This window comes from Cheilinus undulatus, linkage group 3, assembly GCF_018320785.1.
Source record: "Cheilinus undulatus linkage group 3, ASM1832078v1, whole genome shotgun sequence".
Lineage (NCBI taxonomy): Eukaryota > Metazoa > Chordata > Actinopteri > Labriformes > Labridae > Cheilinus > Cheilinus undulatus.
In genome coordinates this window covers 6,003,630-6,019,319 of record NC_054867.1, presented here as the reverse complement: position 1 = coordinate 6,019,319, position 15,690 = coordinate 6,003,630, and the positions used below count along the sequence as shown (strand labels likewise).

General features: G+C 39.1%; 1 protein-coding gene across 2 annotated transcripts in view; it reads right to left on the bottom strand.

The window, feature by feature from the left end:
• cdk18 (cyclin dependent kinase 18) overlaps positions 1 to 15,690 on the bottom strand; it is a 104,079-nt gene that overhangs the window by 50,515 nt on the left and 37,874 nt on the right. For both annotated transcript variants that reach the window (XM_041815486.1, XM_041815495.1), the window contains exon 2: positions 9,645 to 9,780. In XM_041815486.1, coding sequence (XP_041671420.1) covers positions 9,645 to 9,762 — 118 coding nt within the window. In that variant the 5' untranslated portion in view covers positions 9,763 to 9,780. The remainder of the gene's footprint in view (positions 1 to 9,644; positions 9,781 to 15,690) is intronic.

Genomic DNA, 15,690 nt, shown 5'->3' with positions numbered 1-15,690 from the left:
GCTGACAAGCTTTATGGAGATGCTGATTTCATTTTCCAGCAGGACTTGGCACCTGCCCACACTGCCAAAGCTACCAAAAGCTGCTTCAATGACCATGGTGTTACTGTGTTTGATTGGCCAGCAAACTGGTCTGACCTGAACCCCATAGAGAACCTTTGGATTATTGTCAAGAGGAAGATGAGAGACACCAGACCCAACAATGCAGATGACCTCAAAGCAACCTGGGCTTCCATTACACCTGAGCAGTGCCACAGGCTGATCGCCTCCATGCCACGCCGCATTGATGCAGTAATTCATGCAAAAGGAGGCCCAACCAAGTATTGAGTGAATAGAAATGAACATACCTTTCAGAAGCCTGACATTTCTGTTGAAAACATCCTTTTTCATTGATCTTATGTAATATTCTTATTTTCTGAGTCACTGAATTGTGGGTTTTCATTATCTGTAAGCCATAATCATCAACATTTTAAGAAATAAAGGCTTGAAATATTTACTCTGGGTGCAATGAGTCTATATAATATATGGGTTTCACTTTCTGAAATGAATGACAAAAATATTGAACTTTTTCATGATATTCTCATATTTTTGAGATGTATCTGAATAGTCAGGAAATTACCTGCTTTACCTGCACAAAGAAAAAGGGAATCTCATTATCACTGATTCTCAGCAAGACTACATCCTAATTGAGGCAGCTAAAGCAAACTTGTCGATGACTTTACTGAGGGTGCATAAGCATATCAGATGGATGACAGGGCCAGATTTTCAGCCAGTGTGGTTGGAAGACAGGACTTTGATCCTGAAATACGTTATTTTCTGCGGGGTGTGTTTGATGCCCCGTCGGTGTCTTTGAATTCCTGCTGTAAGGTTTCAGAACGGTTTGATCTCTCATTTCAATGGTTCAGCGTTGGCTGAAGTGAACATTTGTCTCCATTATATCGACAGCCTCTGGGTGTATGTATATATGAGAGAAGTGTGTATGTTACAACCGTTCCCTCCTGTGGTGAATGACACAAAAAAAGCTTTAACTCCTTGTTTCCATGGGGACCACTGCTAATTAGGAAAGATGCATGAAGTGTTAAAAGGAAACATTTATCTTTTTAAAGGTGTCAGCTCTATAAACAGTCTTTCTCTGAAGATATAAAAATGTCAGCACCACCTATAAAACCTTTGGCCTTCCTTTACTTCACAGAAAGTTGACAGTGTTGTACCAGCTTTCTCTCACACAAATTATCAGCTGCTGGTGGATGACAATAATGAGAAATGGCAGGCTGACAAGAAGAGGCCAAGATGTTCTCAGATTTTACATTATGCGTGTGTATTAGCACAGCAGCGATTTGTCTAACAGACCACTTTGTGTCAGATTGATCGGCAGCAGAAATGGGCAGGGGGGATGAAATGACAACCTGTTTGCTAGTCATTTGCATATCACAGCTACACCGCTCCTTTGATCTGGCGATGCTAATTGGGGTCAGTAAAGACGACATTGATATGAGCCCACACAGACACAGACTCACAAATCACAGCGCCTGATTGCTGTGAGATATGGATGGATGCCTGCGAGACATCCTGTTAGAAAAAGGACAATCCAATATGGTACGCCACATGATGCTTTTGTAGCACTTCCATCTGAAACTGTGGTTAATGAAAGAGAGAGAGAAGGGGTAAATATTTCTGTTTTTATACAGTTCAAACATTGATCATATTGCTCTTTCATGCTTTGACATTATAACAGCTAATAATGGCAGACATTCACTGTTTAATATCTGAAGCAAATAAAACAAATATTTGTATGAAAGCATTTTGATAAACATAACACCACAGCTGCTTTGTAGACAATCTCAAAGTTTTTTATTGTGTTAATTCTGTATTGGTGTGGTTAGAGGACTTGATAACATTAGTGTTTAACAGGAAAGATTGGGCATTAGGGTTTAAAAGTGCAAGCTCAGGCCCTTTAACTATTAAATCATTAGTAAAAATGCAACACTAATCCATCAGTTGTAGACTTCTAAGCTTCATTTAGCAAAGTTTTCTTTTTTTTGCTTGTTTTATTTATCACATGTAGCCAAAGTTCAACCTGTCCTACCAAAATAAAACTCTGCAGAGAAGCTTTAACCAAAGAAAGACCTGAACCAGTGATACTCAATGTGTGGCTCTTGAGCTACATGTGGCTTTTTTATGATGATTCGTGGCTCTTTTATATCTTAATTTGAAATAATATTCCCCAGAAAACCTTAAAAAGGAAACTTTGACCTCAGAAATGATCCATTAATCATCACGTTAATCAGTTTTTTTCCCACACTGACACAATAGGTTTTAATGGTCAAATTTAATTGTCAAGCTTTATTTTTTCTTTGTATATAACCATTGCCCTTATTTACATTTTTGGTCCATGGTTGCATTTTTGCTACTTTTAATCAATTTCTATTGCTTTTACCACATTTTTTACACACTTCTTGTAGCAACTTTTTGACCATTTATGCCACTTTAATCCCATTTTTACCATTTTTCATCAGTTTTAGGCCGGCCACACACTAGACGATTTTTTAATCTGAAACAATTTTAAAACCATGAGAAACCACAGACTTAAGGGCAATTTCCAAAGATTTTTCATCTTTAATCCTCTGAACTCACACACTAGAGGACTCGGCCAGACTGTCAGATTACTGGAGACCACACACCTGCTGACCTGGCTACGACCATGCGTGATCAAGTGACATCAGAAAACAAAACAAAACAAAAAAAAAAACATGGATGTCTGTCCACAACAGGCTGTCCTGGCATGTGTTACAGGTGAAGCAAAAATATTAAAACAAGGGAGAGACTCAGGATGAAATCCTGGCTTAAATTAAGGTACCGTTGTGTATGGTTGTGAGCGGTAAGGGTACGTATGATCTGGCGGTGACACTACCCCGTCTGCTCGCTCTCATTGGTTGTTGTGCTCCGCCAGCAGCACTACAACCTAGAATCGTGAATATCAAACATGTTTGATATTTATGATTTGGGATTTTGGAGGCTAGGATGCGATTTGGAGCAGTATATCAATCGTATTGACACCACACACAGGAGGATTATACAGACAAATAGTCGTTTGCGATGAGGGTCCTCTCTGGATACGCCCCCACCATCATCAAGGGAGGCAAATCTTGCCCCAAATCAGGCTTAAAATCCTGTAGTGTGTGGCCGGCCTTAGCCACTTTTATCCTGCTTCTTTGCATTTTTCGCCCATATAAACTGCCTTTTCCATTAAATGGATGCCTTTTGACCACCTGTAACTCAATTTTTTGTGACTTTGCATCCATTTTTGCCACTTTTCTCCATTGTATGCATCCAAACCACTTTTTACAACCGTCTTCCACCCCAGCTTCTCCTTTGCAGAACAGCCACATGTGAATAACAACTAAGTGAAAATTTAACAACTGCTAATTTGTTAATTTTCCATCACTTTTAGCCACTTTTATCCTGCTTCTTTGCAATTTTTGCCCCATAAGCTGCTGTTTCCATTAAATGCCAATTTTTCCCACCTTTTTATAGCTTTTATGCCCATTTTAGTCACTTTTAACTAATTTTTTGCCTCTTTTTGACCACCTGTAACTTTTTGTGATTTTGCACCCATTTCTGTCTTGTTTTACCCAGTTTTCACCTTTGTATGTGTATTTTGCCCCTTCCCCCCCCATTTTTTGCCACTTTTTTGCCGCTTTTTGACCATTTTTACCACCTTGAACTTATTTTCATTGCCACTTTTTTTTTTTTTTTTTTTTTTTTTACCAGTGAGGCATTTTCAACAATTTGGCTCTTTGGTTGAGCAGGGATGAGTAACACTGATTTAAACTATGATGCTATTACAGGGTAGATGGGCTGTTTGATGAAAGGTGGGGTTATGCTGATGTAAAAACACATTTCTGTGTGCTTTGAGCAGCAGAATGGAAAAACTGCCGGTTGAAAATCTCTTCATTTTTGGTAATATGGCATGCTGAGAGTTTAATAATTTGCAGTCATTTGAACCCACTCTCACACAAAGAGGATTTTTTTATACATTTTTGTAGAAAAAAAAAAAGATTTATTCAGGATTTGCTTCCTGCTGTACATTATCTGAAGTTTCAGCTGTGATCGGGACAATGCTCTAATCAAAGCCCTGGTGTGTCAGGACGGCTTATGTTATTACTCTTAATGCTACATTAACACGTTCCTGTTTCAGCTCAGCCGGACGGCTTTATGGACTAATTTGTGGAAAGTGAGCCAGGGGATTCTGACTAATGTGGAAAATTAGTGGCCAGTCAGGAGCGAAGTCCTTCCTACTCTAGAGGATATTGACTCTACGACATACACAAACACAGACACAGAAAAAAATACTGTACATCTGTGTTTTTAAAACTATGGTCAAAATGATTTACCTGATGAATCTGTGTCTCCCGTTCACGTGTTACCATGGGGGTGTTTTTATGTACATGAATCCTTGGGGAAAGCTAATGAGTTCACTGTGTTCAGCGATCTGAGACTGTCTAACTGTGCTTGTGTTTGTCAGTGCTGTCCAGCTGCTTTTCTCTGAAAATGTTAGAGACGATGTAGTTTGTTTTGGAAGCAGGATATACACTACTGCTCAAAAGTTTAGATCACTTGGAATTTTTCTTGTTTTCCATGGAAAAACTCATCAAATTAGTCTGAACAGGAAATACAGCAAATGAACTGGACATGCTGACATGGTCAGAGTTAGTAATAACGATTTTAATGAAAATTGTTCTTTAAAATTTAAACTTATCAATCAATAGTAAAATCACGCAAATTACTTGAGAAAAAAAAACACATCATAAGTTTCTTCTCCAACATTTTTCTCTGGGTGTGGACGTAATGGCTGCAGTGTTTTCTTTCAAGGTGCTTTCACATTAGGCCCAGCCCATTTCCTCCCCCTTCACCCTTTCCCCCTGCTGGCTTGCTTTCACATTAGCAACATCGATTCGTCCCACTTGCACATGTACTCTGAAACAGCAGGTGGCAGTATGCACGTAGCTGGTTTAAAACCCCAACAAGGAGGAGAAAGAAGAAGAAGCTACTATGGCAACCACTGAGGTCATGACTTGAATGAAGATTGCTTTTGTTATAACCTGGCAAAAAGTCCATCCTGCAGCCATGGATGATTTAAAATCACTTTTTAAGATACCAGCAACTTTGTCTTCGTATCAGCACATCTATGTGCAGCTCAGAGGATTAAATGGGCTCGCACTGCGCAGATACAGCGGTTTTTGAGGTGAAAGGAGACTTTTATTGCCTTTGCGGCTCCTCTCACTGACTCCAACTTGTGTTCATCTGTAAGGTGAGTCACAACAGACTGTTTATTGACTGGATTCTGATGATTTCTGCCTTTTATAGAGGAAAAATGTGAACAAACTGCTGCACTGTGGGAAGAAGTTTAGTTTTTGCGATGGCGTCATAGAGCTGATTCGACGCTCTGTCCCGTATCTGGGCGCAGTTGAATTCACATTTCATCCGAACCGTGCCAGAGTCCACTCGAATTGCACCTGAGACCACCACCCCAAGCTGGCTCAGGCCTGCTGCCTGGGTGCGGTTTGTTTGCATTCACACTAACCAAAACCTTCAGGCTCAAGTGCGCTCGGATCTGGAACCGGGCCCCTAGTGTAAAAGCCACCTAAATGACCCTGGTCAGCGGTGCCTGGTTCAGGCAAATGTGGTATGTGCCGTATTTGCAAGATGGAAACTGTCGCTAGGAAATGCCTCTTTTTATCTATGCATTTATTTATCAAAAGGAAAGTGTCAAAATATATTCTTTAGTTATGTATTTAATTAAAAACTAGAAAGAACTTAAAGATATGCTTTATTGTTGTGTCATACAGATGTGTCATACATGGCAGCTGTCATGCAAATAATCAAAAGCAAGTAAATTTTAGCCTTAAAAAAATAATCTATCAATATCACAAAGGATGAATTCTGGACGCTGTTCTTCAGGGTGAAATAATGGATGCTGTTGTAGTGCTACAGACATTTGGGTGAGCAGGCTTTTGGACTGAGAATATACAATTCCATCACACTCAGGGAGCTGGTTATGATATTATGGCAACTTTATCAGCTATATGGAAAAACTTACTGTTATTTTTACTCCTGAAACCTCAATGTTGAGCTCTGTTTCCTTCAAAAATGTCAGATGATGTATCCATATTAACAGCAGGACAAGCTGCATGTATTGTTCACTACAATGACATACTGTGACTCTGCTATTAGGAGAGAGAAGAGCAGGGGAGAAAACTGAGAGGAACAAAAGCTTACAGAAGAGTGTAAACATCAGACAGCTTCTGGGTTTGGTTCACATCAAGTCTTTGACTCCTGTCTTCACTCACTTGTTCCTCTCTATTTCTTTGTCTCCTCTCTTCTGTCTGGCGATCATTTTTCTGACCTTCGAAGCAAACACTGATGCAGACACTTTTTCTCTGGGGGTTAGACAACATGCCCAGCTGCTACTCTTGTTCAGGTAACTGGGCTGTACAGCCACACTAGTGTAGGAAGATTTTCGGTGCTGATTTTATTGCTTATATTAAGTGGTCTGTCATAATCACTTAGGAGAAACGCCTTACTTTTCTAATGCTTGTGTACATGACTTTGCAGCACTTACTATGCACAAAGAGAGTCCTTGCATCCCACATAATTGGCTTCACTCCTTTGACTTTGAATGTTTTAGTGGCTTTTTTCATGACTTTTAATATTATGCATTATATCTAACCCCTTTTCCTCATCTTCAGGCAAACAACCATAAACAAGTCACAGTGAAATGTGTCTTATTTGTGCTTTGATCTAAAGATGCAGATGTAATCAGCTGATTCATTGTACATCTGTTTCTTATACCATCTTCATACTCAAACTCTACACAACAAACTGGAGAAAACCCTTATTCTGAACACATCCTCTTTATGCATTATCTACCCCTACTTATCCTCACATAACCTCATTTCCCTTTGAAACCTGCTGATCCTCCGTAGCTCTGTGCCCTTGGTGGTACCAGTCAAAGCCGGAAAAATCCGTGTTAAATCTATGGGGGTTCACCACAGACTCAGGAGGAAGGAGAACTTTTTATTTGGTATTAAACCCTAGAATGAGATTGCAGTTTGTGCTCTATTATTAGACATAAGCTGCTCATTCATGCAGGGTCCAGAAGACAAAAGGGCTAAACCTCAGTGTTTAGGGATTTGAATATGCCTAATTTAACAATCATACTACTGGCTATAAAATATAAGCCACTTTGGCCGCCATACCGGGCACTGCAATCTCTTAGATAAGAGAGGAGTAAGAAAAGGAATGTGCTTCGGTCTCCTGTGTCTCTGAATCATGAATAAATGATGTTAAAATCATACTGGGCAACGGTGGACATAATAAAGTACATCTACTTGAGCACCGTACTTATGTCAGGTAAATATGGATAAAGTGGATTTGTCGATGCTGACCTGACATGCCAGAATGTTTCATACTCTCACCAGCCACTTTATTAGGTACACCTCTTCAGTTGCTAGTTAACACAAACAGCTAATCAGCCAATGACATGGCAGCATCCCAATGCATTTAGGCATATAGACGTGGTCAAGAGGACTTTCTGAAGTTCAAATTGAGCATTAGAATTAGGACAAAAGTGAATTTAAGTGACTTTGAACGTGGCATGGTTGTTGGTACCAGAGGGGCTGGTCTGAGTATTTCAGAAACTGCTGACCTACTGAGATTTTCACGCACAACCATCCTAGGGTTTACAGAGAGGAACAGGAGGAAAAAGAGAAAATATCCAGTGATATTGATGTCATTGATGTCAGAGGTCAGAGGAGAATGGGCAGACTGGTAAGAGATGATAGAAAGGCAACAGGCTCAAACTACACACATTTTTTGGTTGTTCACGATGTCACCGTGTCAGGTAATGCAATAAAACATCTTGTCCCATCTTGGCTGACAGCCAAAATGAGGTAGTAGGCTTGTGCATCTCTTGTTAGTTACATGAGCCTGGCATGCAGGCTCTGTCCTAGTTTACGAATGGTAGGACTTGTTGGTGGATAAAACTCAAGCCGAGGTCAGCAGAGGAATCCGTGTATCATTCGTTCTTTTAATATTTGATTGATAATTGAATAACAAATAATGAAAAAATGGTTCATTTTCTTATTTTCATTTCTAAAATGAAATCAATAAACAACAAATGATGCGTCTTTTTGACTTTTGCTATTTATGTTGGGATCAGAGAATGTAATATGAAAAACGGGTGTAAGCAGTTAGTATGATTTCAGTATCAATTTGCATAACCTGGTGCAGGGGTTGTGCTCAGAAAAGCATCCTGAGAACCACATACCCTTTGCTGGGGAGTTCATACTCCCTTGAATGATATACGGAACACAAACGCCGGCACCAAGTTAAGGCATGTTCCTGCTCATTCATTTGTATTCGTGCCATGCTTTGGTCCACCTTGTCCTTTCGTGCCAGAGCCAGGGAAGCATGCTGCATCCAAGCACGTAAGAGTGTACTCATGCTGGTCAAATGTACTGGACTTTTAGGCTCAAGCGTACCCAGGCACAGATTACCGAGTGTGAGTGAGCCCTAACTTGTTGCCGGTGTTTGTGTTCCCGTATATCATTCCAGGAAGCATGAACTCCTCAGCGATGGGCATGTGATTCTCAGGATGCTTTTCTGAGCACAACACCTGCACCAGGTTATGCAAATCAATATTGCAATCAAATTGACTGCTTCCAAATGTTTTTTCATATTACATTCTTTGATCCCAACATAAATAGCAAAAATCAAAAAGATCATTTCCTGTTTATTTGATTTTGTTAAAAACTAGAAAATGAACAGTATTTTCATTATTTGATTTGGTTTTTAAAACAGAAAAGTGAACAATGAGCCATTTTTCATTTATTTGTTATTCAATTATCAATCAAATATTAAATGAACGAATGATAGACGGATTCGCAGGGAAAAACAAAAATGTCTTCTCCACCAAGAAAGCCTTTAAGTGCTGTTCCTTGCTCCCCTATAGAAAAAAAAAATTGCTGTTCACATCTGATAAAAACTGTTGCTAAAGAAACATCTGAGCTAACTACAACACCAGCAGTCATCATATGTACTGGTTTACAGTACAACTCTGCCCATAACTATCCAAACTCAACCTGAAGCAGGCAGAAAAAAAGGGAAATCATCTTCTCAGCCATGAAAGCTTTCAGTGCTGTTCTTTGCTTTAGTTATTAAATAAAAAATACAGTCCAGTTATCCACTTATAAAACGGCAGCTATGCTATATCTACATCCAAGTCCATTGCTACATCGGCAGGAGCCATTGTTACCAGCTTTCAGTATAACTAAACCCTGCCCATAGCTACCTGCCTCATATGACACTAATTGTTCTCAGACTGGACACAGTCATTTCAGGTTGGAGCTTTGCAAGATGGATGTAGCTGATGATGGAAACAGAATCTGGCCAGTCCATGTCTTTCTAAGGTTAGCTTTAATTTTAAACTGGAATGTCATTTTTGCTTCATAAAAAGCATGGATTTAGTTTCAGTTTTGTATCCCATGAACCCAACTCCTTACTGAAAAAATGAAAATATAAACTAATTACGGGTGTAGTTTTTTAAAGATCTAGATAAGCAACCCACTGCTGGTTTAGTGTCTTACCCTGAGTGTGGTGTATGTTGAGCTGGTTGATCTGCTCAGTGAACTCGTTCTCCTCGATGGTCTCTGTGCGAGGAACAGAAAGAGAGAAGCGTCTCTTAAAGTTCTTCATCTTGTTCATGGTGCTGAGGCGAGAACTCTGGGAAACCAAAGAAGGAGAGAGAGACAGAGAGAGAAATTTAGCATTTTTGAGTGTTCAGTCAGACCACAAACATAACAAAAGTAATGTCTGATTTCACATCATTTCATTCTCCCTCAAAGAAAAACAGGGGAATGTAAATGTGAGATTTTTGTAGCCATGTTTAACAGACTGAAATCAGAAATGATGTTTTCCTGTTTCTAAAGCAGTTGGATGAAAGTTTTGATCTGCTTTCGCAGGCTACAGAGTAAAGTTCACAACAAGGCCAAGTAACTACCCTGCCTGCTCTGCGTGAGCCACAGATCGTGATGCGCAGTCTGACTAAAGACAGTCCTCGGTGTCATCTGATAATGATGCTGAAAGCAGCAGGAAAGAATCTGATAAACATCCTCTCAGTTACACAGCAAAGGCAACCCAACTAGTTAGCATCACTCGTGCTTCTTTTTCATTCATCTTTTTCTACTCCTGTTTTTGTCTTCTCTCTGTGCTTGGGGACAGGTGCCACTGGGTCTCCATCCCTCCTTTGTTGACAGAGATCTGTGTTTATGCCTCTGTGGATGTGTGTGTGTGTGTTTCTGCTCATTAGTGTGAAAGATGTGTATGGTGGGTTCAATTACAGCATGGTTCCATATTCCCTGCTGTTATTTTTATGCCTTGATAAACCATCAGGATATTTTTTTTCTGTGAATGATTCCTGCACAATGCCAGACTTCAGCACGACCTTCAGAGTTTGGCTCAGATGTCTGCCTGAACCCTGATCAGAAACATGCTGTTTACACATGTGCAGTTCCTCAAAAGTCACATAAATTGCCTAGCTGTGTGTTCTGCCCACATCAGAGGGATAGCTGCCAATCACAACACTGTATTAGTTAGCACTGACAACCTGTTGAAGCTACTGTTGAAACTGTACACCATTATATACAGTGCCTATTCAAAGTATTATACTGAGTCTGTGTGGAAAGGTCTCAGTCAGGCTTGCACATCTGGATACTGCTATTTTACTCCATTATTCTTTGCAAAACTGTAGATATGTATTAGATTATCGTCTTGCTGGAAAATAATACGACTCCCAAGCTGTAGTTCTCTTGCAGACTGAATAAGATTGTCCTCCAGGATTTTCCTGGATTTTGCTTTATTTACCCTCTACCTTTAAGTAGCCTTTCAGGGCTAGCTGCTGAGAAGCATCCCCACAGCATGATGCTGCCACCACTGTGCTTCACAGTGGGGTTGGTATGTTTATGGTGATGTATGATGGCCATAAAGCTCCATTTTGGTCTCATCAGACCAAAGAACTTTCTCCAACTTGACCATGGAGTCTCCCACATGCCATTTGGTGAACACTAGTCCAGATTGAATCCAAGTTTTCTTTAACAGTCTTTCTCTTTGCCACTCCCCCATAATGCTTTGACTGGTGAAGAACCCGGCCAACAGTTGTCTGCAGAGTCTCTCCCATCTCAGCTGCTGAAGCTTGGAACTCCTTCAGAGTAGTCATAGGTGTCTTGGTTGCCTCTCTCACTAGTCTCCTTCTTGCATGGTCACTCAGTTTGTGAGGACGGTCTGATCTAGGCAGATTTACACATGTGCCATATTCCTCCATTTCTTGATGATAGATTTAACTGAACTGTGGAGGATGTTCAGTCTCTTTGGTGTTTTTTGTATGTGTTCCTTGACTTGTGCTTTTCAGTAACATTTCTGAGTTCTTTAGAGTGTTCTCTTTCTGTCATTGTGTAATAGTAGCCAGGAATACAGACTAAGTAGTAACTGGACCTTCAAATACAGGTGTCTTTATGCTACAATCACTCAGGTGATCCCCTTTTCACTAATTGTGAGACTACTGGCACCATTTGGCTGGACCTCTGTTGATTTAGGTCAGCCATTTTAAAGGGGGTGAATATTTATGCAATCAGTTATTTTACATTTAAATTTTTTTATTTAATTGACCTTATTTTGTAGAAATCGGTTTTCACTTTGATGTCAAATATGTTTTTTGTTTTGTTAAAAAAAAAGCCAAATTGCAACTGAGATTAATTTATAAAATCAATAACAGGGTCAAACAAACGAGGGGATGATTACTTTTATAGTTGCTAAGTCAGGCGACAATGGAGTCAACAATGGGCAGTAAAAGTACAACGTCGAAGAGGGAAACTTTCTCTTGGACTAAGTAATGACTCAATCCAGTTAATTTGAAGTAAAAAAAAAAAAAGAACTCTGAGTCAAATAATGAGGATTTTCAATCCATGCAAATATGCCAGTTCCATCTTATAAGGGTGAAAAAAACTTGTAAATACCTGAAAAGAGTGGCAATACATCAGTCATCTGCATCACCAAGGACAGTTCCCACACTGCTTAGGATTTCCCATAAGGACACTGTGGTCTCTGAAATATTCCCCTCCTCAGTGCTTCCTTCACTCTCTTTATCAGAAGCCTCACAGTAAACTGTCTTTCCTCTCACACCTTTAAAAACCAGCACTTCTAGATTTCTGCTATATCTGTAGTGACTGAGCCCATTGCCTTAGGTAGGTGCCTCACCCTTAGTTACAAGCGTGCAGACTGCTAGCATGCTGTCTGATTGGTTTGGTTTGGTTTATACCTTGTTTTGTTTGAGTTGTGATTTCTTTGGATGGTTTTGTCATTACCATCAACTTACCAACTTTCTGTCTGTCAGTGTGTTTACTGTCTTATCCTGGGTTTAAGGTCTTAAGGTTTTGCTTCCTGCCCCTAAGTCAGGGGTGTCCTTTTTCCACTGAGGGACGCACATGAAAATATATAAAGATGGTCAGGCTACTTTCAGATGCTTCACCTCGAGGATAGTAAAGTTAGTAAAACTAATTTATGATGGTTAAAATATGCTTAGTGATTAGGTACACTTAATGGATAATTAACAGCTGACTAGGCAAATAGCATATCATTATAAGGATTTCAGGGAGGCCAAAAAGATTTTGGGGTGGCCCTGGTCAGCCCTGGCTACTGGCTCTGCCTCTAAAACACCATGGGTACTGCTATTAGTCTTCGTAATCCATCAGGCCATTGTAAATCAAAATATTATTATTATTCTTGCCAATATGTATTCCATTGACAGTGTTGTCTTCATTAGTCACAAAGAACTCAAAGAAATAAATTCTTGTCAAAATGTTTGTTTACAGAATAAGCATGGAAGCACTGCCTTGTGCTAAAACCAAAAAGTACAAAGCAGTAAAGCACAAGCTTCATGTTAAAATGTGGGTCAAATTTCATTTAATGTTTAGAATTTACTGTGGGTCAATCTAAAACGGACCGCCTGTTGCCCCCAAGCCATAGTTTGGACACCCTAAGTGCATCCCAGATCTCTAAAGTTGCATCCATGCCTTCCTTACGTCTTGGTTCCTCCCACCATCCGAGGAAACGAAGCTGAGGGAAATCTGTGAAATGTCTCTGCAATGTCATGAGAAGCAGCATCCATTCATGATGACAGCTTAAGCTGAACATCAGTCAGCCGTCAGTCTGCTTAAAGGTTATTTGTGTCTGCAAGCACTTCACTGTGTGATTACAAGCACTTGAACATAAAGAACAACCTGCGATCAATTAAAGATGACATAAGACTTTTCCACCGGCATAATGCTTTAAAATTATTTATCTATTATTTGATGTGTTTGCTTTGTAATGATCACCTGATCATGAACTGTAGTTATAAACACTGATCTTTTAATAGGGAGTCATGAGCAATGGAAATTGTTTATTAGGTTGTAATTAAATACTGAAATATCGAACCACTCACTCATGATCAGTCTGATATAAAACGTGTTTCTGCATGACAAACACCTGCTATAACATCATCAATCTTTCCATAATGTCATCAAAAAAGACAAAAAAAAAAAAAAAAAAAAAGATCATGGCAGAAAATATTTCTTTAAGATTCTCTTGATGTTAAGATTTAAATAAAAAGTATTTTTTGTTTCTGGTTAAATCAGTAAAAGTCAAATATAAGACCATGCAGGGACACACTATCATATTTATTTAGTACAAATTATCTTTAGTTTATTAAAATCCCATCTCATCACCTGGACCCTTTTGAAACCAGTGAAGTTTCCCATCTTTTAAGTGTCTTTTGTGTTTATTTAGCATCTGTTTTACAGATTTATGGTGCTTATAAAATTACTTTTTGTCAGTGAGCATCATCAGAAAAGCCACAGGTTAAGCTTTTATACTTTGAGTTTGTGCTCCTAGCTCAACAGTGCTTAGTCTCATTCAACCTGATAGAAAAGGTGAACAAAAAATCTTATTTAACTATGCAGTTAAATCAGCAGCAATAATTTGGCCAGGATTTTTTTTTTCTTTTGGTTAACTTAAGATATTCTGACATTTGCACAAACACAATTTAAAAAAAAAAAAAAAAAAAACTCTCTTTATATTGAAGATTTTAAAATATAGACATAAGCAGGTGTTTAGGGGAAGGAAACAAAAAAGTTTCAGAAACTTGATGTAACCAAATCCACGAAAATTTCCTCAGCCCAAACCTCCAATCATGTTCTCTCTCTCGCCCTCTTAGGAAGTAGAGCAAACCTTGGCATGGTTGAGGACGAATTGGTTGAAAAAGGAGGGTTCAAAATGAGCGACAGTTTGGATTATTTCTCTCTTATAAAATAGCCTGTAACTTCAATACTACCAGCCATGAATGTTATATTATACCTTAATAAAAAATGCTGCTTTTTAATATAGAGTAGCCATTTTAAAGGGGACATATTATTCAAAAATCACTTTTTCAGGCTTTTCTAACAATATGTGACCTTGGCCTGTCCACAATAACCCTCAAATAACAGAAAAATCCATTCCTGTCCACCCTCTCTCTCAATCTTTCAGAAAATTTGTGCCAAAACAATCCATTCTTAGATTTTACCCTCATGATGTCACATGGGGAGTTGTAAGTTTTTTTGTTGGTGGATGGTGGCAAAATGGAGCTTAAATAAGAAGATTTTACCGCTGATCCAACTTAAGAAGACCAAGTTAAATGTAAGAAAACGGATCTTGTGTTGATTGCTGAATTTATTGATGTGCATGTGCCGCTTAATGCCAAGAAAAATAAAATGAAACATGTTCTTTGTGTTAAGTTGTTATGTGAGCAGCTTTTAACAGGTGTGCCAGGTGGCACAGCAGGTATTATTGCCTCACTCTAGAGCCTCCCCGCTGAAACCAGCATGTCTACAGAAGAGCTGAAGCTAAATAAAGGAGGGTGAGCTCAAAAGTGACGAGTTGGATGTGGAAGCCAAGCACCTGAGGGTAAGATCTCTGGAGCTGGAGCAAGGAGCCGCCAGAGGGGTGCAAGTCTTTGTCTGCTCTGAGGTTGAAAATGAGACTTCCAAATATTATGTAAAATCATGATGAACCACTTATTAAACAGTTTTATACGATGGACTTTTGGCAAGAAAACCTGTAAAGAGCCACTTCTTTAGGGTTTTATTAATAAAACGCTTAAATAGATGTTGATATCTGGCAACAATACGGCACTATACTTTTGTGTTCTGGTCTTGGGGGCCTCAGCTCGTCTTCAAAACGAGTAGGGGGGCCGCCAAGGAAAAATGGTTGGGGAATACTGTAATAGAGTCATGTCATAAAAGAAAGCAAAAGCCTCTCATTTTTTAAATATGAACACAAAATCTGTGTTGCTTTTTATGTCTTTCCAATGTAGTTATTTTATCAAATGCATTAAACCAGCCTTGAATAGTAGAACAAACTGACAAGATAATGTCAGAAACATTTTTATGTTTAATTAGTATAAAATGACCACAACTAAGCTGATAATAAAGGTAACCACACAGTAGTAACACCCTTTTCTACCTAATAAGAGGACCAAACTAAAAGCTTCTTTAAATCAGTTTAAAGGGGACAGTTTTGGGTTCACGGTGTGGAATGTGACTGGAAACATTCAGGGCTTTA